General features: G+C 36.7%; 1 protein-coding gene across 19 annotated transcripts in view; it reads right to left on the bottom strand.

Annotated features, from left to right (window-relative positions):
* The window catches only part of BPTF (bromodomain PHD finger transcription factor), a 139,185-nt gene that overhangs the window by 67,870 nt on the left and 45,058 nt on the right, over positions 1–26,257 (bottom strand). For 12 of the 19 annotated variants that reach the window (XM_049701840.1, XM_049701839.1, XM_049701837.1 and 9 more), the window contains exons 3-9: positions 23,992–24,215; positions 21,766–21,969; positions 21,024–21,212; positions 10,663–10,851; positions 6,630–6,817; positions 4,526–4,881; positions 3,899–4,030 (exon numbers count right to left, since the gene is read on the bottom strand). In XM_049701840.1, coding sequence (XP_049557797.1) covers positions 3,899–4,030; positions 4,526–4,881; positions 6,630–6,817; positions 10,663–10,851; positions 21,024–21,212; positions 21,766–21,969; positions 23,992–24,215 — 1,482 coding nt within the window. Of the gene's footprint in view, positions 1–3,898; positions 4,031–4,525; positions 4,882–6,629; positions 6,818–9,072; positions 9,505–10,662; positions 10,852–21,023; positions 21,213–21,765; positions 21,970–23,991; positions 24,216–26,257 lie in introns of those variants that run through there. The other 7 variants (XM_049701836.1, XM_033438865.2, XM_049701829.1 and 4 more) reach the window with 6 other exon arrangements.

The raw sequence follows: 26,257 nt of genomic DNA, 5'->3' as shown, positions 1-26,257 counted from the left end.
ATGGTTTCAGTTTTTCATCATTGAAAACGATGTTGGCCCAACCTCTAGTTTTAATGTGCTTTTTCCCCAACTTACTAGGGAGGTTAAGCATCTTTTCACGTTTCTTGGCTATTTGTGTCTCCTCATCCCTAAATTATGTTTGTACCTCTGGCCTTTTTTTCTACTAAATAGTTTGATTTTTTTTGTTACTGAACTGTAGAAGTTCTTGAATATACTGTGTATACTAACCCTTTTTTGATTATAGTATAATAAAACAATAAAAACACCTTCAACCAGTCTAGGATTCAGTCTTTTAGGATGACACATTACTATAAAACTCAAACCACAGAAAACCATTGTTTACTGCTATATACATATGTGATAAAACTACACAGTAAAAGGAAGGGTGTAACAAAACACAAATGTAAAAATGATGGTTATCTCTCAGGAAAGGCAAGGTAATATGAATGCAAAGTAAATGCAATAATAATGTTCTTATTTTTAAATTGGGTGGTGAATTCACAGGTGTTCATTTTATTATTACCCATTATAGCTTATGTATTTCACACAATCTTATGTACATATCACATAATAAATGTGAAGAAGGAAAGTCACTTTTAGTACGTGCACACACACAGGCATACACATGCACACTCATTCAAATCTGACAGACAGCACTCTTACAAATGAAATAAATAAAGCCTGCCTTAGCTATGTTAGGGGAGATACTGAATGAATCAAGAAGGAAATAAAACAATCAGAAGAGAAAAGGAAGGAAGTATGGCAGGAAGAAAAGCAGGAAGAAGGAACGAGTGAAAGCAAAGAGAGGCAAAGAAGGGAGGAAAAAGGGAAGGAAATGGAGAAGGAGAGAGGGAGGGAGGAAGAAGAGAACTTTTTTTGCTCCAGAGTCACAAAGATAATCTCTTATATTCTCTTCTTAGAGTTTTAACGTCTGCTTTTCTCATTTAGAATTTACTCTACCTGGAACTGACTACTATGTATAATATAAAGAATGAAGTTCAATTTACCACTGTACGGACAACTAATTTCCTCCTCATCTTCTATTAGACAGTTCATCCTTTCCAATGCTACTTCCAACACATACTGTATTTCCATATATGGGTTGGTCTCTTTCTGGACTGTTTATTCTGTACCACTGGTCTATTTGTTTATACCACAGTATTATAGCTACCAAGTAAGTTTTGTTACATGAGAGGGCAAGTCCTTCCACCTCGGCCCTCAAATTTACCTTTTCTATTGTTGCCCCTTTCCATAAAAACTTTTTAACCATCTTGTGAAATTCTACAGAAAGCCCAACTATAATTATTAATGTGTTTGAACTTAATCTGTATATTAAGGTGAGAAAAATTGACGTTGTCAAGACACTGAGTCTTCCTATATGTGAACAGGAGATATATTTTCATTTATTTAGGTGTTCTTTAATGTTTTTCAACCAAGACTTCATAAACTTTTTCAAAAAAGATCCTGCCTCCAAACCTTTACTATTGAATATCATAATAAACAAACATTTTATAATAAAATATTTGGTTGAATTTCTAGATACTGCCTTAGGATCAAGTCTTAGAAGTCTGTCACCTAAACATTTGTGACCATACTACTGCCAAAGTGTAAATCCTATTATTAATTTCTAATTTTCATGAATCATGGTCTCTAATTTTTTAAAAATTCAGAGTATGCTATTTTATACCACCTCATCAAAATTAAAAAAAAAGTTCTTTCATATATATTACCAGATGTGTCATACTAATACAATTCATGATACAATTTTATAACTCTAGTTACAGGTTTAAAAGACTAGTCATGGGAACTCCCTGGCTGTCCAAAGTTTAGGACTCCACGATCTCACTGCCGAGGGCCTGGGTTCAATCCCTGGTCAGGGAAAGAAGATCCCACATGCCACGCAGTGCACCAAAAAAAATTAAAAAAATAAAATAAAACAGGATAAAAGACTAGTCATAATGACATACCAGGAGGGGAAAAAAACCTAACTAAAAAAAAAAAATGAATTGCATTTTCATTAGAATGTTTAATATTTAGAAACGAATTTATAAAAGCTTTGACTTAGTCTTTTTTTTTTTTTCGGTACGCAGGCCTCTCACTGTTGTGGTCTCTCCCATTGCGGAGCACAGGCTCCGGACGTGCAGGCTCAGCAGCCATGGCTCACGGGCCCAGCCGCTCCACGGCAAGTGGGATCTTCCCGGACCGGGGCACGAACCCATGTCCCCTGCATCAGCAGGCGGACTCTCAACAACTGAGCCACCAGGGAAGCCCTGACTTAGTCATTTTAAGTTACATTTGAGTACTGAAGTTCTCTTTAGCAACATTTAGCTTAGCTTTAGTTCTCAAAATATTGGTCTCTGCCACCAGAGACCACCAACACAAGTTTCAGGATGAGCACTGAATAGGAGACTGTTGGGACAGAAGAGTTTGGGGAAAGCCTGGAAGTAAATGCAAGAAGGAAAAACAGAAGTATAGGCCTCACAATTGCCTCTGACTTTCCCCTTGCTCTCCCTGACCCGAGAAAAGGCGGCAGTGAGAAAAATACAGGCACACCACCCATTTAGCTCTCCTCTCCTGGGCTGCACCGTTCGTAGCACCTTAACTTAACCCTGTTGTTTTTTTCTTTTTTTAATCCTAGGAAGAATTAAGTCCATTTCATTTGTGGAAGCTTCTACCAGTAGCAGCAATTACAATCAAAATAGGAGGGAGAGAGGAAAGAGTATCCATAAGAGTTATGGGGGGGAAACACTACAGAAAACTGAAAGCAACCCTTAGCAAATGAAAAATATTTAGTAGGCATATTTATTTTTCTTAAAATTTTTCATTATACGATAAAACACAGGGAGCTTCCCTGGTGGTGCAGTGGTTAAGAATCCATCTGCCAATGCAGGGGACACGGGTTTCAGTCCTGGTCCACGAAGATTCCACATGCCACAGAGCAACTAAGCCCATGTGCCACAACTACTGAGCCTGAGCTCTAGAGCGCGCGAGCCACAACTACTGAGCCCGCATGCCACAGCTACTGGAGCCCGAACACCTAGAGCCTGGGCTCCGCAACAAGAGAAGCCACCACAATGAAAAGCCCACGCACCGCAACAAAGAGTAGCCCCCACTCGCTGCAACTAAAGAAAGCCCGCGCGCAGCAACAAAGACCCAACGCAGCCAATAAATAAATAAATAAATAAATAAATAAATAAATTTATTTTTTAAAAAAAGATAAAACACAGGTGTAGAAAGCAACACAAAATATATTTAAATTTTTTAAAAATACAGCATTATACCTTTGGAGTGGGCCCTGTAGAGGGGCAGGGAAGGTAGAAGGAGCCTTACTTTTTACATTGAATAATAATTTACATTTTTTACCATAAGCTTATATTAGGTTTATAATAAGAATTTTTTAAAAATTAAAGTTAAAAAAATAAATAAATAAATAAATCCATTAGGGCTAAAAAGTAGATTCAAGTCACAAAATTTATCTTTTTTGTTAACCGTCTGCTAAAGTCACACAACTCTGGGTCTACTTAGGAGCTACATGATCTCTGGCCAGATACTCAACTCTAAATAAATCAAGATGCCTAGCACACTCCAGAATAAATATTCAAAAAATATAAGCATTCCTTCTATTCAATAAAAACACTTTTCACTTTAGAACATATTTTTAATTTTCATATACCTGATCTCTTCTCATCTTCATTATAATCCTATATCCTAAATAAGAACTAATGTTTATTCAGGTTTACATCTTACATGTTTTCCTCCATCTTATAGGAGGAAAATGAGGTCAAGAAGAGCTAAGTCTTTATTATGGCCTTTTCAACACATTAACTTTCATTATTAATAGACTAATATTCCAAAAGGGAGACTAACACACCATTCACAAGGCTCAGAATTCACTTACCTGGTATGTCCTAAAGATTCCCGCCAGATTGGGAGCATCACAACTGGTTTAACTGCACACTCCAAAATAGCTAAAGCCAACGCAAATTCTCTGGGTTTGCTACACATCTGAACGGCCTTGATCCAATTTGCCCTAAATTTCAGAAGGGAAAAAAAAAGGAAAAAACAAAATTTCATCTTGTTGATCTTAAATTAAAAGCACGAGAGCTGTAATTTATGAAGACTTCATCTTATAGGGCATATGCTTCTAGGCTAAGCAGGTATAAAATACACTGCTACTGGAAGTTTCTACCTCACAGAATCATAGGTTTTAAACACTGGAGGAATCTCAGAGGTCAATTCGTCCTCCAAATCTTTAAACCTGGAACTCTGGTTCTGGAACTCTGTCTGGACTCCACTTGGTTCCGGGAATAAAGACTCTGCTTTCCAGAAATCTTTCCAATGTTAGTGTTGGATCAGTAACTTTAGAAGTAAAGTTACTCATATTCCTAACATCCTCAGTGTTCTGCTGACTAAAATGACTTCATTCAATTCATTAATAATGACAGTTTAAAGTATGCAACTGCAATAATCATTTTGTAAATATTTACTATATTTACAGCAATAAATAAACCTTAGTTTCCTTTACCTGTGTGAAGCCCAGTTGGGATGAAGAAAGGAGGAAGGGATATTGTTTTCCAACTGGGTGATAGTCAGTCTCAGAGTAGATATGGTAAGAACTTTGGATCCATGGACAGAACCATTCCATTTGAACTCTCCAGCTGGAGTCAGACAGAATTTATGTGCAAGATGCCTTCTCTTATCATGGTCTTCTCTGTGCTGGTGCTTATTCAAAGCAAATGAATTGGTGGAGTACTGATTGTGGTAGACGCGATACTTTCCCTCTTGACCCAACTTAAAATAATTGTTGATATTTCCCTTCATGACCACTTCCTTTTTGGTGCTCAACCGTGAAATTTCTCCTTGAGAATTAACTACCAGTACCTGACCAAGAAAATAAGAAGATTCCATTATTTATGTCAAATATGTAAATTTGATCAATTGTCTTTCAATAATTTGTAATTTATCATTCAAAATAAGTTAAGATACATCTTATGACTGAACTTTTGAAGTTTAAAGATTTTTTTGATGTGGACCATTTTTTAAAGTCTTTTATTGAATTTGTTACAATACTGCTTCTGTTTTTCTCTGCTTTGGTTTTTTGGCCGAGAGGCATGTGGGATCTTAGCTCTCCGATCAGGGATCGAACCCGCACCCCCTGCATTGGAAGGCGAAGTCTTAACCACTGGATGGCCAGGGAAGTCCCTAAACTTCTGAAGTTTAAAAGTTGAGTTAAAAGCTAAAGCTAATTGTTTATAATTAAACAACCAAGATATGCCTGCAAAAAGAAAGAAAGCTAAGCTCTATTAAAGTGCCTATTATATGTTGGACATTATTAAGTACTTTCATGTATCTCAAATATACACATGAAACTAAATGTGTGATATATAAATCATTCACCAATCATTTTCTCAAGCTTACAATATACAGGGGTTAGAGACAAAAGAGGGCATGAGGGCATTACATGTACTATTCCCGCAAATATATATTCCTAAAAATACCTTTTCTTCTGCTCCTTTTATCATTTCAGCTTTAGATAAGAGCCCATGGATACGTTAAAATAGTGTTTCAAATAGTTGATTCCAATCCTTTAGTGGACTGTGAAATCAATAGTGGGGCTTATTCAGCTTTAAAAAAAATGAAATATAATACAATAGACTAGAAAAGAAAATACCAGAATGCTTCCCACATGGTAAAATACTACTTCAGGAAACTTTTTTTTTTTTTTTTTTTGCAGTACGCAGGCCTCTCACTGTTGTGGCCTCTCCCGTTGCAGAGCATAGGCTCCGGACGTGCAGGCTCAGCGGCCATGGCTCACGGGCCCAGCCGCTCCGCGGCATGTGGGATCTTCCCGGACCGGGGCACGAACCCGCGTCCCCTGCATCAGCAGGCAGACTCTCAACCACTGTGCCACCAGGGAAGCCCTACTTCAGGAAACTTTTGAACGTACTGGGTTGCTATGAAAAATGTCTTAGTGAGGGTCAGAGTAAAAAGAAGCCTGAAAGCCACTGCCTTAAAGCCATTTCTTTGATGTTAAAAACACTGCATTAAAAAACAAAACAAAACAAAACACTGCATAATCTTGCATATCTACCCTGCAAATAATTCTCAAATCTGAGAGACACAGCTGTGGCCCTTATTCTATCATCACGGCTTGCTGGGAGACAGAAATACTGAGTCCTAGCTTCAATCTTTTTGTTCACAGTCACAGTTGAGATGCTGTGCTGTTCTATACACTGTGCTCTGCTATCAAGGGGTAAGTCTTATCTTTTAGCTGCAGGTTCATCTAAAATGACTACAGCCAGAATTGAGTATTAAATCTTTAATAAAGCCCACAAATAGCCTACCTGTTCCCACATGTGAAGAAGCAGCCTCTATCTCTTTAGAATTATATACAATAAAACTAACCATATAGTAAGAAAGAATACTACCCATTTACAGCATTTCTATGCATGGATTGAAATTTGGGTGTACAGCTATACTTATCATAATACAAACCTAACACTTTTAATCTCGTTACACTCTTGGAAGTGAGGAAAATAAAGTTCAAAAGTACCTCTACAAACTTCCTGCCCCTATTTTAAAAATTATTTTACATTCCAGAGATTTTTGTTTTAAACAGGAAAACCCACCTCTTTCCCCTCCTTAAATAATTTATTTGCTTCGTGGGCTGCGGCTGCCACCTGTTGGCTCTTCAGCTGACTCAGTTTGCTGTCTGGATTCCGTAACCTGGTGATAATCCGAGTTGAACCAGACGCTCCTCTTCCACCTCCAGGAGACTCACTTATTTCCCCATTAGACTTCTCTGATTTGAAATCACCTGTTATCAAATAAAAAGCCAAAAGTAATTGCTAACAGTAAGTAAATTACATATAGTAATAACACCTTACTTATCCAAAACTTCTATCTGGTAGACAACTAAGATCCAGAAAATAAAAAGTCCTTGAACAGCCAAAGCAAATGCATTAATTCTTAAAGTTTTACTCCAAAGAAAGTATGTCAGAACTTTACTGTGAGTCATTTATTATTTTACAGAAAATTCAAACATGCCAGGTTATGTTTTAAAGCTCAGCTACTAGAAAAGAGGAAGGGCTGCTACAGATTTAACAAACATAACTCAAAATGCACACTAATAAAATATTGCCTTATATATTCGACATGGATTTCTATATTAAAAGTAAAGGATATAATTAATTTTAGAAAGATTTCCACTGAAGTTCTGTTTAAATACCTAATAATTTAAAGCTTATAAACATAAATGTCAAGTGAATTCTTTCCTAAAGAATCTAGACAATTATCTGTGTATGCAGATAACTGTACATGTGAAAATCAACTACATTAGCTTTTTTAGATACAATAAAGGCCTCTCACATTTTCATAATATCTTAATTTTTTAAAGTGACAGATGTAACTGCCAAGGAGCAATTTCTGCTTTTCCAAAAATCTCACTTCAGCTGAAAATTTCTATACGTTCTAAAATGACTGCATCACTATCCAATTTCCACTGGCCAGACAGTTGAACAAGATCTCATGTTTCTTTCTTAATTTAAAGCTTTTAAAAACTAAGACAGTGTGGCACTGGCAAATGAAAAACCAAGCAGAAAATATGGCACTAACTAAATCAAGATGGGGTAGGGGTACTGGGTATCTTGCCATCTCAGGCTGGAAAGCTAGTAACCTTCAATGTGTGGTAGCAAAGCAGTTGGTTAGTTAGACTATCCACGATTTTCTCTCGGCTCTCAGACCATGATTCTACCCATGCTAGAGTTCTGTGCCAACATGATGAACTATAGCAGCAACTTTTTTTTTTTTTTGGCCACATCACATGGCTTGAGGGATTTTAACTTCCCAACCAGCAACTGAACCCGGGCCCTCAGCAGTGAGAGTGTGGAGTCCCAACCACTGAACTGCCAGAGAATTCCCTACAGTGGCTACTTCTTGGGACTGTCTTTGAAGTTCTACAATAAAGACTTTTTAGACATCATTTAGTCAAGGCCAGACTTCCTAAAAGCAGAAAGGGAATGGCACAGCACTTTTTAAATTAAGCGCCTCAATTTAGAGCCAATAATCCAACAGGTGAGAGTCAATCCTTTGCCACTTGCTAAGTTTAGTGCAAATAAGGGAAAGGAGGCAGAAAATTCATCCCTGGGGGTACGACTTGAAGGAGCAGAGAGAGGGAACGAGGCTAAGAGTGGAGGTCACTGTCTAGCACACCCTGCCCAAAGGCCACATTCCTGTTTAAAGGAGTGGATCACTGTGATGCAGCCTGGAGGCTGAGTACAGAGCTGCCTGGCCCTAGCCTCCCTAACTCACTGTTTAATGAGTCAAGAGGCAGGAGCCTAGACAGACTTCGCTCACCTGGGGGCTGGGGCAGACAAACTGGGCAAGTAGAAGGGGTTTACCCTCAGAGACTCTGAGCCAAGTTTCTGGGCATTAGATACTAGCTGGGTATTCAGGCAATCTATAAGGGGGTGTTACTGCCAGAAAAAACCCCAAACCTGTCACACTGGGATGTATAATTATTCAAACCTACAGCAATTTCCAGCAGGCCATCCCTGACAGAAGTCAGCTGGATCTAGCCTGTTAAAGAAGAATGGCCTCCAGAAGGGGGACCTTCCCGTATGCTTCTCACTTCTCATCCATATCCATTCTCCCAGAAAACCTCCCAGAAAAGGGCAGCCAGGTTTATCAGAGAACACCATCCACCATCAGGTTAATGAGTGTTACAGGTAGCTAAGTTCATAATTTGGCTCATGGATTGTAAGATCAAGATAAGCCACAACCACACATAATCAAAATAATACACACAATACACAGAAATCCTAGATACAGTTAAAATTACCAGATGTTCATTTTGGGAGAGAAGTTTTTGAAAAAATTTTCAGTTGTGGGTGAGATCTTTCCATTATGTTAGGCAGAGGCTTTTTTAAATTTGAATACACACGTTTGTACTGAGCTAGGGTGGAACTGTGGATATTTGCTGTTTCCTATCTTCACAGCATCTCTCCTTCTTTGGAAAACCATTCCTACCCCACTCCAATTATATACTTTTGCTGGAGCCATCAATCATAATACCTTGCCTGCCCTGGCCACAGGAGTAGGAACAATATGTCCAAGATAGGCCACTCAAATTCCTTCCTCAAGGACTTTTGATTTGGAGCAGGAGTAGGGGCCTTGCCTTTGGGTCACAGACCTTGGAAAGATATGAATACAAACCGCTGATGCCATCTTCCCTGCCACTTGGGGAAAGCCTGTCTGTATTAGGAGAGAATGAGGTTAACACACAAACATATGCAGATCCAAAAGGTGAGACAGAAAGAGGAAAATGGAAAGAGTTTTGATACCTGGAGGTCCAGTTATGCCTGGTGATGGCTTGGACTTCCCAATTATATGAGCTAATTAAATTCCCTTTTCGCTTAAGCTAGTTTAAGCTGGTTTGGTCACTTGCAATTGAAAAGGTTCTAATTAAGACAGATCTCCATCTCATATCATACACAAAATTATACACCAGAAGGATTAAAAACAAAGTTATAGAAGTATTATGTGAAATTATTGTAAAATATATGTATGTTCTTGGGATAGGGATGGTCTTCCTTAGTAAGACACAAAATCCAGAGAAATCCTAAAGAAAAAGACTGATAAATTTAACTGCATAAAAAATGTAAAAATTTCTTTATAAAACAACAGAAAGGGTTAAAAACAAGCAATGACTATATAAATATATAGGTAAAATCAAAAATTAATACCCACAATACATAAAGCATTCCTAAAACTCATTTGGGAAAAATATCAAAATTCAGTAGGAACAAATCAGCAAAAAATATGAATAAGCAATTCACAGAAAGTTCAGCAAACACATGAAAAGAAAGTCAACCACATTAGTAAGCAGGGATATGCAACTTTTAAAATGAAATACTTTTCACCATTGTCAAAAATGTAACAGATAGATGATGTCAAATTTAGTGAGAATATGAAGAAATACACATACATGTAAATGATTAGTATAAATTCCTTTTAACGTACAATTAAGCAGTAGCCATCACTATTTTTTAAATGTACCTACCATATGATCCAGCAATTCCATTTACTGTATCTATACTGCCAGAAATACAAGTACACGGAGATACATGGTGAGGATGTTAAAAAGCACCACTAGTTGTAATAATGAAAAAACTGTTAGCCTAAATGTCCATTAATAGAGAAATAGTAAATGAATTATGGTTCATCTGTACTGTGGAGTACCATGCAGCAGTTAAAAAAGAATAAATTCAATTCATTACATGAAAAGAACCCCTACATGTATTACTGAGTGAAAAAAGCAAGATGCAGAACAACACATGCAGAATGATCCCGTTTATATTAAAAAAAAAAACTTTTTGTAAACATACATACATTAATGTAACTGCACGGAGAAAGATATAAAACGTTACACACCAAATAATGGTGGTTACCTTTGGGGAGGGGGTGTGAAAAAGATGTATTTTTTCCCAAGTGCTTTTTTATTTTTTTAACACAAAAACACTGAGTGCAAGTGTCACTTGTGTTTAAAAAAAAAAAAAAGGAAAACAAAATCCAAATCTTCCCACCCCCATCAAACTTTTATTTAAAAAATTAAAAATTAAAAAAATAAAAAAGCTCCTTTCAATGTATGAAGTGTATTCTTACCTATCTCTTCTTGAATAGAGACAGGTGTATGAGATTCTCTTTCTCCATTTTCAGGATCATCAGCTGCCTTAGCAGATTCACTCTGGGAAGAATTTAGTTCACTGCTGCTGTTACTGTTTTCCAGATTAGGCTGGGTGGAGGTAGTGGTAGCACTAGTGTTACTGCTGTCACATGTCTTGTTAGGTTCTTCTAGAAAAACAGAATATCTGATTTTTAAATTGGAAATCACATCAAAAACAACTAATTGTCAGAAAAGACATTTAATTGTTTTAGGGTTGCATTACAAAGCTAGATTTTAAAAAGCTGCTCATGTATGAATAATGCAATGTATGAAAAAAATTGCAAACAACATCCTATGAATTGTTTTTTAAGTCTCCCAGTATTAACTCAGGCTCTTATCACCTTAGTGTGTAGTACAAAGCAGACAATCTTTCAGAATAATAAAGTGATATAACAATCTCACAAAATTTATGATGTGCCAGATACTGCAGAAGTGATTTTGTGAAGAAAATCCCTCAAAATCTGAAGTTTATATTCTTACTTTTCATAAAGTATTCAAACAGTATTCGAAACAGAATTAAACAGGATTATTTATCTCTAAGGTTTTCTGCCTGAATTCTATACCCCCAAATTTAACTAGAAGGTAATGCCTAAGTGATTGTTAATTTTAAGACCAATATAATAGTATCACTAAGAGTATAGTTCCTAAAAGTATATCAAAATGAATACTACCATGAACTGAAAGCCTAGGTCTTTCCTCGGCAGTTCAGAAATCTAGAGCCTCCCTGTGCATTTCATTTTGCCACTATTAAGATACCTTTTAAATCAATTCCCTAAATTAAAAGTCGTCGACAGTATATCACAAAGGCTATCTGTAATGCATCATGAGCTCCTAAATTTTTTTTTGAGTAAAAAACCAACATCCTGATAGAAAAATGGGAAAAATATATGAACAGTGACGAAAGAAATGAAAATGGCGGGAATTCCCTGGCGGTCCAATGGTTCAGACTCCGTGCTTCCACTGCCAAGGGCCCCGGTTCAATCCCTAGTCAGCGAACTGAAATCTCACAAGCCATGCGATTCAGCCACAAAAAAGAAAAAGAAAAAGAAAAATGGCCTTTAAACATGGAAATATGCTCACTTAATTCAAAGTAAGAGAAATGCAAAGTAAAATCGTATAGAGAAACTACCTCTCAGCTACCAGACTGGCCAAAAATCCAAGTCTCATGATACACTCAGGTAGAGAGGTGGTGGGTTAAAGAGGTACTGCCACACATTGTAGGACTGTAAAATGGTGCAAACTGGATAAAAGGGAACTGACAATAGCTAGAAAAATTACAGATGCATTTACTCTTAACCTAGCAATCTACCCTGAAATACACTGGCAAAAATACTAAATTACTTACTGATATTTACAGAGGTATTCACCGTAGCACTATTTATAATGGCAAAAGACCAGAAAAAACAAAATGCCCATCAATACGGCACTGGCTGAATAAAAGGTGGTACATACAATAAAATATCATGCACCATAACAAGGACTGAGGAAATCATTATATCCACATATGAAATGATCTCAAGATTAAATGTAAAAAGAAAGATGCAGAACAGTACTTAGAGTATGCTAATTTCATGTAAGAAAGGGAGAGAAATGTGAATTTATGCACATATTTTGCTTTTCTATACAAAAAAAAAATAACACTAGAAGAATAACCAAAACTTAATAAAAATAGCTACCTGTAAGGGAAAGGAAGGAAATGGTTACCTAGAGAACGAAGGGATGAAAGTGGAAATTCTCTGAATAGATAACAGTTACAAAGTTTGACTTTGGAATCATGTAAATGTTTTACATTTTTTAAAATTTCAAGTTAGAAATGCAGCCCCTAAAAACTGAAAGAAAACAGCCTAATCGTGTATCAAGTTGTTGGCATAACCACACAGAGAAAAAGATTATTTCAAGTGACTTTGGAACACAGAATTTTGACTATACATTCTTACTGGAAATATGGTATAAAGATAAAGAGCTGCAAAAAAATCTTAAATGCGGTTCAGTACTCTTACTGTGAGCAATAATATTGGTATTATGAAATTACTATGCTATTTAAATCATTTCTTATTACTGTTATTAATGCACATCAGGATATTAACAATAATTAAAAATAATCTATATTATTAATGGACATCTATAACAGGATAAAGCAAGTATATAATTAAGTTACTGTTGTTAGGAACTAAGGCATTCAGTATAAAGGAAAAGAGATACAAGTGTAAAAAAAGAAACTAAGTATGCAATCCTCAATCTGAATTTGAAATGTCAACATGAATTGGTTTTTTTCTTTTCCAAAATACCTATTTCCTAACACTACCCAATAAAAAAGCCTAGAGGCAGTGAGAGCCCAAGAGCAGTAAATATTCTTGGGCCCAGATGACAGTCTCTAAATATCATTTCCCACAAAAAGGAACCAGGGCTTCTTGCAGGAATTACTGATTCCAGGTCTGGGGTAAGAAATGTATAAGATAAGCCACATACATCTTATTCTGCCAAAAAGCAAAAAAGCAAAAGAGACTACTGGGGTTATACACAGCAAAAAGGACTCAAAATCCAACATAAAGGGCCTCCTGAAAATCAATATAACCAAATTAATGATAACTACAACTGACTGAAACAAACTGCATACATAAAGACCCATGAGTTCAAACAGATACTTAAAATGAGAAAATCATGCCCCTCCCCCCAAAGTTCATAACTCAAAAATCACCACTGAAGGTAACTAGACACCAACTCCTGACTCTGAAAATCAGATTTTAAGAGAAATAATTAAGCATTTATTTCTGCTCTAATTATATTTCAAGGTATTCAAATAGACTTAGTTAATGAGGGAAAATTCTTTACAGAAGAATTCCAGTTAAAAAAATACTGAAAAAAATTATAGAATTAGAAATCATATACTATAACTTCCAAATAGACAGCTGATTTTGAACTCACTGATCAATCTTAGAATTTGTAAAGGTAAAACATACAGACATCACAATGAGCCTTTTGATGCAATATGATGTGAAATACCCAGAACACAGCTTATGAAGTATTCTTGCCAAAAGTCGTTGAAAATGAATTTAATCGAGCCTTTAGAACAAATTAAACACTAAGAAGGAAAGAAAATCCTGGATGTGGGATATTCCATAGTAGGATATACTAAGATTCTTTAAAAAGTCAGGGAAGGGGAGAATGCTCTAGATTAAGAGACTCAGTAGATATAAAACCAAATGTCATGTCACGAGGGGATCTTATTTGGAGTTATTTAAAACACAGCCAATGTTTAAAAAAAATTTTTTAAGTGAGGAAATTTAAATTGACTGGATAGTAGATGACAGTAAGGAATTGCTGTCAATTTTATTAAAATGATAATGGCACTGTAATTATACAAGAAAATGTCCATATTCTTTAGAAATGTATGTAGGACTGATATAACATGAGGTCTGGGATTTGCTTTAGAATACTGCAGTAAGGAAACAACCCAAATTCACATCATCAGGAAAGGGGATAAACTGTGGTATAGTTACACAGAGGAGTATTGTAATACAGTTAATATGAAAGAACTCCAGCAACATAAAACATTATATTAGTAATATAAAGCGAAAAGATTAAGTTCCCCGAAGTTATACTTAACACATACACTTAATAAGACATACTTAACACAACACACTTGCTACACAGTTTAAAACAACCGAGGGCTTTCCTGGTGGCGCAGTGGTTGAGAGTCCGCCTGCCGATGCAAGGGACATGGGTTCGTGCCCTGGTCTGGAAAGATCCCACATGCCGCGGAGCAGCTGGGCCCGTGGGCCATGGCCACTGAGCCTGCGCGTCGGAGCCTGTTGCTCTGCAACAGGAGAGGCCACAGCATTGAGAGGCCCGCATACCGCAAAAATAAAATAAAATAAAATAAACAGAAATACATAGTTTTTAGCAAACCATGTAGATCAACTCAATGAAGCAACAGTTATGTGGGCTATACATCACTTTGACCTCTAGTATCAATAGTCTTAATTCTACTGGATTTCTGTTATAAAAAGGAAAGAAAATATTAGTGAACACAGGATTCAGGGTGACAATCACTTCAGGTAGGGTAGAAGGATGCAGGCGATGAGAACAGGGAGATGGCTCGATACAGGTGAGTTTCAAAGCAGGACTTAGACTTCTGTTTTGGGTGATAGGTTCCTAGGTGTTTATTTCATTAATAAAGATCATTTCAAACGTGAATGAATAAATTAAGGGGGAATATGTAATGACCAATGATGAGTGCAATTAACTGAGGATTATGATTTATCTAATAGTGTACACATGGGGTCAAAGGGGGGCGATTTTTAAAAATTTGAGTCCTCCGCACTCAAAAAAGCAGTTTAAAAAAAAAAGCATGAGTAAAACTAGTATGACAAAATATTGATGATTTTCTAATCTAAGTGTTAAAATATGGGGGAGGGGTCACTATACTATTCTCTTAACTTTCATGCATGTTCATAATAAGAAAATTCTACATGAAAGACAGAAATGGCAAACTTAAAATCTGACAGCTGCAAACCAGTAATATAATCAACTAACTCATGTTGGAAAATGCATATATTTGGAAGAGAAGTCTCACATGAATAGCATCAAATTCCTCACTAATCATTCCTTTCACATCTGTAGATCTAGTTTTGAAATGTGCTGTATTCTTAATTTATAATTGTCTAAAAATCATCTTCTCGAATAATGAAACAGTATATAGACATGCCCTCATTTATGAGCTCAGAATTCAGAGTGCATTTTCTCACAGAAGTATAATAAAAAGTGATTGGGTTCTACACTAGCCCACAAAAAACTATTTCAGCATACAATACACCCCAAGTATGGTTTTAACCAAGACAATAACTCTGGGATAGGACTTAAGAGATTCCACCTAATCGTATCTTAAAATACTTCATAGAAAGTGCTCTCTGCTATTAGGAAGATGATGGTACTTCATAAAAGAATAGGCAATCAATCCCATCCCAAGGTATTTTGATCTTAAAAAAAACCATTACCCCACTGAAAGCAAACTGAATTCAGAATCTGTCCATTTAAACTTTCAAGGTGCTAACAAGCTGAGGACTATCATAACTCATAATACATAGCTTTTTTGTTGACTTGTCCCAAGTTAATTTGCCTTAAGTTTTCGTCCATTTCAGTTGAGAGGAATTGCTCTAGAACTCTTTACATCCTTACTTCATTAGGATTAAAGAAATCTCAAGCATTTGCTTTAAAACACCACAAAGAAGATATCACCTACCAATAGTCCTCACAGTTCAAATATTCTACACTAGAAGCTAAAACCAAACACATTTAAAAGAATAAGAAGGGCTTCCCTGGTGGCGCAATGGTTGGGAGTCTGCCTGCCGATGCAGGGGACGTGGGTTCGTGCCCCGGTCCAGGAGGATCCCATGTGCCACGGAGCGGCTGGGCCCATGGGCCATGGCTGCTGGGCCTGCGCATCTGGAGCCTGTGCTCCGCGACGGGAGGGGCCCCAGCGGTGAGAGGCCCTCATACCGCAAAAAAAAAAAAAAAAAGAATAAGAAACAAAAGAGTAATATTTAGCTGCAGAACCTCTAAAAGCCATTATCAATCAACTCAATGAGGTAAAAGTAAACGGGAAGCACATCAGTTCAGCATCCAGTATCAGCAGCCTCTTAACCTCCACTTAATTTCCTTACAATAAAATCCAAACCTAAAGCAAAGTACTATCTTTTAAGATGTCGTTATCCCAAAAAGTTAAGAAAAAGGTTAAATTAATATGTTCTTATAGTTCAACTTTACAGATGTTAGACTTTCAATATGTCCATGGAAACACTTTCAAAGCAATTATAAATAGTTATGGAAATAAAGCCAGTTTTATCTACTGCTGCTATTTTCTTAGTCCCAGTCATTAAATCTAGAAGCATAACTTTAATAAAACAAATGCTGTCTTCATTATATGTTTGAATACAAATTCTCATAGTACATTTGAGGTTAAGATGCTAGAAAGACACATGCCCCTGTCTCTCCTTATATACTGAAAAACTGGCAATCTGGTACAAAAGTTTCTAATCTAAAATCCAGAACGAAAGTGTAATTCTGAAATTGAGCTATTTGTTAACTACAAAGAAGTTATACTGAATAATAAACAGTACACTTGCTATAAGGGGTCGTTTTTGGCAACATAACCATTTTCATGAACTGAAGTGAAATGTCTGGAATACAGATGCAGCGGTGGAAAATCTCAGGAACAGATATTCAGAAATTAACTTTTTTTTTTTTTTTTTTTTTTCCGATACGCGGGTCTCCCACTGCCGTGGCCTCTCCCGTTGCGGAGCACAGGCTCCGGACGCGCAGGTCCAGCGGCCATGGCCCACGGGCCCAGCCGCTCCGCGGCATGTGGGATCCTACTGCACCGGGGCACGAACCCGCGTCCCCTGCATCGGCAGGTGGACGCTCAACCACTGCGCCACCAGGGAAGCCCCAGAGATTAACTTTTTTAAGTGATGTCTACCAACATTTCCCAAAATATGGCCCAACTTTTCAGTTTAAACTTCAATCTCAGCCACATAAAATCTTTCTGAATCATACCCAATTTGAAATCATGAAATCTACCCATTTTTCTTATGTTCTCACTCCTTTAGATTTTTAGACCACAGACTTATAATTTTTCTTTTGCATAATGTCGTCTATCATAAGAAAATGATAGTGCTCTCTGACAGGACTTGACAAAATACAGCTTGAAATAAATAAATATGCATATCCATATATATGTATACATATGTGTGTATATATTTCTAAGGAAATTCTAAAGTAGATGTATTTTGAAAGAGATTTTAAATTCTCGGGTTATTTTTAAGTATCTTTCCATTCCAGAAAAGATATAAAATACAAACGCTAATCAAAAGAAAGCTTCTGTAGTTTAGTAGTATTATTAAAGATAAAGGACATTTCACAAAGATACAGTTAATTCAACAATATAAAAATTATGTGCACCTACTAACACAGGCTCAAAATATATAATGCAAAAGCTAAAAATATTTAAAAGATAAAAAGGCAACCCCACAGTAAATAGAAATAACTTAAAAGTATCTTGCATATGTTATAAAGTAGAAACTAACACACCATTATAAAGCAATTATACTCCAATAAAGATGTTAAAAAAAATTATCTTCCATAGAGAGGAAAAAAAATAGCAAACATATAGATTTCAACAACACAATTAAAACCCTGACCTAGTTGTTCTGTACTGCACCCCAAAACTAAAAATAGACATCCTCTTCAAGTGTATATGAGACAGTTCATCAACATTAACCAAATGCTGGACCACAAAACAAGCCTCAACAAATCTTAAAGGACATAAATCACGTACAGAATGTTCTCTGACTACAGTGTGTTAAACTAGAAATCAATAAAAAAGATAACTAGAAATCTCTAGGACTTCCCTGGTGGCACAGTGGTTAAGAATCCGCCTGCCAATGCACGGGACATGGGTTCGAGCCCTAGTCCGGGAAGATCCCACACACTGCAGAGCAACTAAGCCCATGTGCCACAACTACTGAGCCTGAGCTCTACAGCCTGAGAGTCACAACTACTGAGCAGCATGCCACAACTACTGAGGCCCACGTGCCTAGAGCCTGTGCTCCACAACAAGAGAAGCCACTGGCTGCAAGGAAGAGTAGCCCCCACTCACCACAACTAGAGAAAGCCTGTGCACAGCAATGAAGACCCAAAGCAGCCAAAAATTAATTAATTAAAAAAAAAAGAAAATCTCTAAATGAGTATTAAACAATATATTTCTAAATAAGCAATGGGTTAAAAAAAAACCACATCATAATAGAATTTAAAAAGTATTTTAAACTGAATGATAAAGACAAAATAACATATTAAAGTTTGTGAGATGCAGCTACATAGAGGGAAATAGAGGGAAATTTATAGCCTTGACAACAGACATAGAAAAAATAAAAAATAATCAAAGCATCCATCTTAAGAAGCTAGAAGAAAAAAATAATAAAGAGGGTATGAGATATATGTATATGTATAACTGATTCACGTTGTTATAAAGCAGAAACTAGCACACCATTGTAAAGCAATTATACTCCAATAAAGATGTTTAAAAAAAAAGTGTATGAGAGGGACTTCCCTGGCGGTCCAGTGGTTAGGACTTTGCCTTCCAGTGCAGGGGAGGAAGGTTCAATCCCTGGGCAGGGAGCTAAGATCCCACATGCCTCACGGCCAAAAAACCAAAACATAAAACAGAAGCAATACTGTGACAAATTCAATAAAGACTTTAAAAATGGTCCACAACCAAAAAAAAAAAAAAAAAAGAGGGTATGGGAAACTTCTGGAGGTGATGGATATGTTTATGTCATAGATTGTGGTGATGGTTTCACAGGTATATATTTATCTCCAAACTCATCAAGTTGTACATATTAAATATGTACAGCTTTTTGTATATTAATTATACCTCAATAGAGTGGTTTTGAAAAAAAAAAGACAGGGAAGAAAAATTCACAAAAATGAAAAAATATAAAAGGAATGAAATAAAAATAAGATAAAAACCTAGAAAAAATATAGAGAGGATAAACAAAGCCCAAAGTTATTTTTTTAAAGACTCATAAAAATTGTTAATAGTCTTATGAAATGATTAAGAGAAAACAGATAACCAATTTCTCGACTGAAAAAAGAGATCACTACAGATGCTATAGACATTTAAAAAATAGGATGTTATTATGTCAATAAAATCTTAAATTTAAATGAAATGGTAGATTCCTAGAAAAATAAAATTTACTAAAACTGACACAAGAAAACAACAGAAAATATGAATAGCCTACTATCTACCAAAGAAATGAAATCTACAATTAATAACTTTCCCACAATGAAAACTCCAGGACCAGAAGACTTTAGCAAACATTTAAGGAATAAATAACACCAACCCACAGAAACTCTTGCAGACAAAAGGAAAAGTGGGAACTTGTACCAACTCATTTTATGAGGCCAGCATAATCTAGGCATCAAATCCTGACATAGACATTATCACAGAAAGAAAATTGCAAGTCAATCTCATTCATGAAAGTTGACGCAAAAATCCTAAACAAAATATTAAAAAATGAAATTCAACAATACATAAGAGCAAGAACATATCACAACCAAGTTGTATTTATTCCAGGAATATGATGAGATTGGGTTAACATTTTTTAAAATATCAATGGAGAAACTTTTGCTTCCAGTCAGGATGGAGTAGAGGGACTGGACTTAGCCCAGCCAATGAAACATCCACACACAAAAAAAAGAGACCACTTGATAGAAAATGAACAAAAGAACTGACAGGCAATTCTCAAAAGAAGTTATCCAAATGTCTAATATATATATATATACACACACACACACACACACACACACACACACACACACACAGGCGCACGCACGCGCACACACACACACACACACACACGAAAGGTGCTCAACATCCTTAGTCACCAGGGAACTACAAGTTCAAATCACAGTAAGATATCCTTACATTCCTACCAGAATGGCTAAAATAAAGAGAGGCGGGGAAAAAAAAAGGAAAGAACTACATGACATTCTTATAATACACAGAAAAACTCTTTAAGGATTTCCAATACAGTATTAACTATAATTATTGACTTTTGATAGGATTACCAGTATTTTTTTTCTTGTTTTGCTCATCTAAATTTTCTGATTTGTTTTTCAAAAATATACACACAGCTCCTATAATAAAAAAATTTTTTTTCATTTTTAAAAAAGGCAAAAGGAAAGGCATAATAACATTCTTGGTGTGATATAACTTATTTTGAATTTAATTTTAAAAAGCTTAAAATTTATTACTGGTTAATTTACATTTTCATGTGAAAATATATTGTGACAATGGTTTTCTATTGTAACATTATGGTTTGAGATGTTGTTAAAAAAAAACTTACATGACCACATGCAAACATAAAATTAATCTGTTAGTACATACAGAATTGGAATGGTCAAATCATTCAACACTGAGCCATTAGTATGTGAGTACTTAAAACCAAAATATCTGCCACTATGGTCTGGTGATAAAATATAAAAATAAGTCTATTAGACAAAAACAGCTAAATGAACTTTAAAAAGCATGAAGATTATGATGAGTTTCAAGCACTAAATGCAAGAACATCTGTCAAACTCCAAATGTTAGGTGACAACTTAGCAATCAGGGATGGCACTTACGTAAGCAAGCAGCATGAATGAACACATACTTTAAAGTTTTAGGTGACATTCAGCTTTTACTACTAAAGGGAAGGATCTCCCCCCCATTACAGAGGCATTGATACACTGCCCTCTGTACCTGGCACATCCTGGGGGAGCTCAGATGCCACCTTCTTCTCTGCCATGTTGCTGCTATCATGGGTTTCTGAGAGACACCCCACGGGACTCCTCCCTTCAGAGGGACTAGTCTCTTCTGAAGAAGCATTTGTTGTGTTGTCGCCAAGATTTGCTGACACAGAGTTACCTTTATCCCCAACTTCTGTTGGCTCTACAGTAAAATGCACAACAAAACTTTAAAGATATTCTTTAAAATTGCTTTAGGACAAATGGCCACATTCAGTCAACTACTAAAAATGAATGATCACCAAAAAACCTGGCTTCTATTCGATGGCCATTTTGAAGCAATTAGATTCTGGGATAATTTTGCAGCAGGTAATCCAAAGGGTATTTAAGAATATTTGATATATTAAGAATGTTTAAGTAGTTAACATAAAAAGGAACGTATTATATCACATACAAAAGTGTATATTCTGGTATAAAAAGTGATTTTCACCAAAAAATCTTATAGGGAAATGGCACCTTATTAAGAAGTATAAATAGAGATATGGGTATAACATTATAGTAAATCCACCAATATATAAAACTCATTACAATGACTGTACATGTTATATATGGAGGAAGGGTATCCTAATCTCTTCAGAAATGTAAAATTAAATAGTTGTTTGCAATAAAAAAGATTCATTTTCATTTTGCAAGTAAAACTGGAGTTTTCGTAAGTAACACTGATGAAATATTTCTTTTTAACCAAATAATGTTTTTACCCTCAGATTTTCCTTGCTCAGGATCATCTGGTGTTTTGTCATCACTGTCTTTTTCAAGACTCTGGTCTTCAAACTCCTCTCTGCTTTTCTCAGCATCTTTGGAGTTATTATTCTCAGTCTCATTCTTCTCCTTTTCTATTTCTTCTGGACTTTTAACAATATCAATGTCTCCTTTTTTGGCTCTTATAGATTCCAAAATTTCTTCTATAATAAAACAAATAAAATTATGTTTCCATATATACCAAGTATAAAAGTACTACAAATGCCACTTAAGAGTTTCAATACAAGTTATTAAAGATAAATTTGCTAAAAGCATTAAGAACTATGAAATAAGGATCAAGATTACCAGTAACATTTTGATGTTTAGAGAACTCAAATCGATTTGGTTATCTTCACTTCTAGAAAATACATGATAATATAGGCTCTAATTTCTTTTTAAAAAAAGAAAGAAAAATTAGTCTATCTTTTAAAATTGAGATTGATATAGATTACTGTGATATCCTCTGCCATAGGAGAAAATCTGTTAAGCTGACACAGACCCACAGTCTGGGCACTGTGGTACAGTAACAAAAACCTAGAGACCCAGGACCTAGCACAGATCTGACCTGAATTAACTACGTGAGCCTGGGGGTAGGCTACTAAATCTTCAGGCCTCCACTGTAAAATGAGAAAACAGAGGCCCATTTGGAAACATTTCTCTCTGAAGTCCCATAACTTTCTGGAAGTCACTAAATCCCTAATGGCTCTAATTTTCTTTCAACTAGGGTGGAGTGATACTACGGCATGGGTGCAGACCACAAGTTATATCAGCATAGACTCCTGTATATTAATAATGTTCTTTGGGTTATGATCCAATACTATCATTTTTACTTTGTTGCTCAAATCGGTCAGCTTTTGGCCATTGGGAGCTTTTCCAGGTAAGTCCTGTATCCTTTAAACACATGAGTCCTGTAACCTTTAAACACACTTCCTTCCCACCTTCCTTCCTTCTGTGCTTCCTCACTTTCCAGCACTGCAAGATGTTCCAGACTCACCTTGTATTTTCTTTGCCCCAGCCCTAGAATTCTCAAGGAGTCTTGATTCTTTTTTTAATTGGAGAATGAGATTTTATTTTATTTTTTATTTTTTTGCGGTACGCGGGCCTCTCACTGCTGTGGCTTCTCCCGCTGCGGAGCATAGGCTCCGGACGCACAGGGTCAGCGGCCATGGCTCACGGGCCCAGCTGCTCCACAGCACGTGGGATCTTCCCGGAACGGGGCACGAACCCGCGTCCCCTGCATCGGCTGGCAGACTCCCAACCACTGTGCCACCAGGGAACCCCTGGAGAATGAAATTTAGAAGTCATGATCTGGGGCTTCCCTGGTGGCGTAGTGGTTGAGAATCTGCCTGCTAATGCAGGGCACACAGGTTCGAGCCCTGGTCTGGGAGGATCCCACATGCCGCGGAGCAACTAGGCCCGCGAGCCACAACTACTGAGCCTGCGCGTCTGGAGCCTGTGCTCAGCAACAAGAGAGGCTGCGATAGTGAGAGGCCCACGCACCATGATGAAGAGTGGCCCCCATGGGCTTCCCTGGTGGCGCATTGGTTGAGAGTCCGCCTGCCGATGCAGGGGACATGGGTTCGTGCCCTGGTCTGGGAAGATCCCACATGCCGCGGAGTGGTTGGGCCCGTGGGCCGTGGCCGCTGAGCCTGCGCGTCCGGAGCCTATGCTCCGCAGCAGGAGAGGCCACAGCAGTGAGAGGCCCCAGCAGTGAGAGGCCCGCGTACCGCAAAAAAAAAAAAAAAAAAAGATGTTACAATAGGGGAAGAATGCTGCAGCGTACGTGAAACCCTCTGTGTTATCTTAGCAACTTTTCTGTAACTCTAAAACTATTCTAAAATTAAAACTTTATTAGAAAAAAAGAAAGCAAAGAGTAAATTTTAAAGGAATACCATTTCTCATAATTAAAAATAGGACTCCCTAAAAGGTTTATTAATAAAATTCTTGAATTAAAGAAAGAAACAAATATAATTTGGGGAACATCAGTAATGAGCAAGGCAAGGTACAAAACACTAAAATGCACAGGATCCCCAATTTATGTTAGGATGAACAAGTTCCTCTTGAGAAAATGAAATATAGAGAATTAAAATAATCATACTTGAAAATTTTAATATATTTTCATATTTTGTAGTGATTTCATACCAGGAAATGTAACAAAAAGTAAAATAAGAAAATTTCCCTCTCACCATTAGCTGCCGCCAGAAAGGATTTATTACTGCCCCGAGCCTTATTGGTCAGGTCTTCAGTTATGTCCATGTGCCGGTGGATTTCTTCACGCATTTCTTCTAGGATTTTGCAGAGTTCTGCTTCCCAGTAATCTTTGTCTAGACAGTCAATTAATTCTGCAAGCTGGACCTTTGTGCTGTAGTACCAAATTTTCTTTTCATTTTCATTTTCCGTATCTTCTTCTCTGTTTAAAAAAAGCACAAAAACACTTTGATGTTAGACAAAATGGCACTTACCTGACAATTTTATCTATCCAGTGGAAGTTAAAACACACAAAGATTGTGCACTAAAGCTCAGTATATTTGCTCATAAGGGATCCTATCAAGTCTCATTCAAACTCAAGGTACTCATTTTATTTGAACCTCTAATTATTTTGATTTCCTAGCCCATAGCAGCTTAGGATAAAATAATTTGCTTGTAGTAGTGGGAAGAGAGGAATTAGTATAGCAGCAAAGAAAGATATCTAAAAACATGACATGCAGAAACATGATCTTAAAATTCAGAGCGTGTGAGTACTTGGTGGAGGACAGTCTTGGTTACACTTCAACTTTAAGATCATCACTGTAACAATGTGAGGAGCAGAATAACCAGAAATATTTAAACTATGTTCAGTACTTGGCAGGTACAGAGCAGGTTCACATTACAGTATAGTTTAGAAACATTTCCATCCAAATGGTGTAAATGCTCTGCTAAATTCTGGTCCCTGAAGGAGTCATCTCAATCAAGTAACAATGCCTCATCCCTCTTTCTTAACGGACAATCAAAGCTCAAACTGGAGAGAAGAGCACAGCAGCTTCTTTTCCTGCTTAAATCTCTCTAAAGATGCCAGTCACTTGTAATGGAGGTGGAGACTTCAACACTAATAACTAAAAACACAAGGCAAATTAATGTCTAGGACCAGACTTCAAGAAACATATGTGACTTAGTTCTTCTCTCATTCAGAAGAATTCAGGAGTATGTGTGAGGTACCTAACAAGAAAGAGTCTAACATTCCTGTCTGCTCAAAGGCAAACTCACAAAGCTGAAAGAAGAGCACTTTAAGAAAGATATGGCTTTAAATGAGATATGTGAACGGGGACAAGACACAACTCCTCTGAGCCTCTGAGACATTTTATTCACCTCACTGGTAAAATGAGGACAACAGTACCTGTCTTGAGGGACACTGTAAGATACTATACGGTAAATAAAGGTATTATAATAAGGCATCTATCATAGTACCTGGAAAACATCATTAGCGATCAATAAATAGAAAATATTATTGTTACTAGTAAGGTAGTAAATAAATTAAAATGTAGCAGAATTCCAGGAATGAGACATTCAATAATTCTGAACAAAGAAGGGATATATTAAATCATGGATAAATAAAAGGATATCAAAATTATCAAAAATTTTAAAGAAAAAGATTAATAAAGGGTTCCTGTTTTCCCTCTTTCAAATCAGCATCTGCTGACATATGATATTAATATATATCTGTTAGAAGCTTTTTACAAAAATTTCTGAAAATCATTTTTTTAAGCTGCTCTAGATTTCACTCTACAGTGGGTATTTCTACTGACTTTTTATGACTGAGTGAGAACAATGGTCTACTCCAATTTAAAATGTTAAAGATGTCAGAATCCTCTAAATAAAAAGATTAATAGGGGGCTTCCCTGCTGGTGCAGTGGTTAAGAATCCGCCTGCCAATGCAGGGGACACAGGTTCGAGCCCTGGTCCGGGAAGATCCCAAATGCCGTGGAGTGGCTGAGCCCGTGTGCCACAAGTACTGAGCCTTCATTCTAGAGCCCACGAGCCACAACTACTGAGCCCACGTACCACAACTACTGAAGCCCATGCGCCTAGAGCCTGAGCTCTGCAACAAGAGAAGCCACTGCAATGAGAAGCCCGCGCACCGCAACGAAGAGTAGCCTACCCTCGCCTCAACTAGAGAAAGCCCACGCAGCAACAAAGACCCAATGCCGCCAAAAATAAATAATAAATAAATAAAAAGTACATAGTGAGCTTTGACGGAGCACAAGAGTTACAGGACAGCCTAATTCTTTGTTTTCTAAGATTTCAATCTTAAGGATTTTCCCTCTGTTTAATGATATCAAATTCTTTCCTTGTTTGCTTTTTTCCTCTTGATTCGGAAATATCTACAAATTTCAATGGAACAAGAAAAACATTCTACATAAAAACTTTTTTGGGGTAGAAAACAATTTATAAGCATAAGATTTCTACATGAAAGTG

The sequence above is a fragment of the Orcinus orca genome, chromosome 19, assembly GCF_937001465.1.
Source record: "Orcinus orca chromosome 19, mOrcOrc1.1, whole genome shotgun sequence".
NCBI classification, from domain to species: domain Eukaryota; kingdom Metazoa; phylum Chordata; class Mammalia; order Artiodactyla; family Delphinidae; genus Orcinus; species Orcinus orca.
The sequence above is the reverse complement of the archived record's forward strand: the minus strand, read 5'-3'. Positions and strand labels throughout refer to the sequence as shown.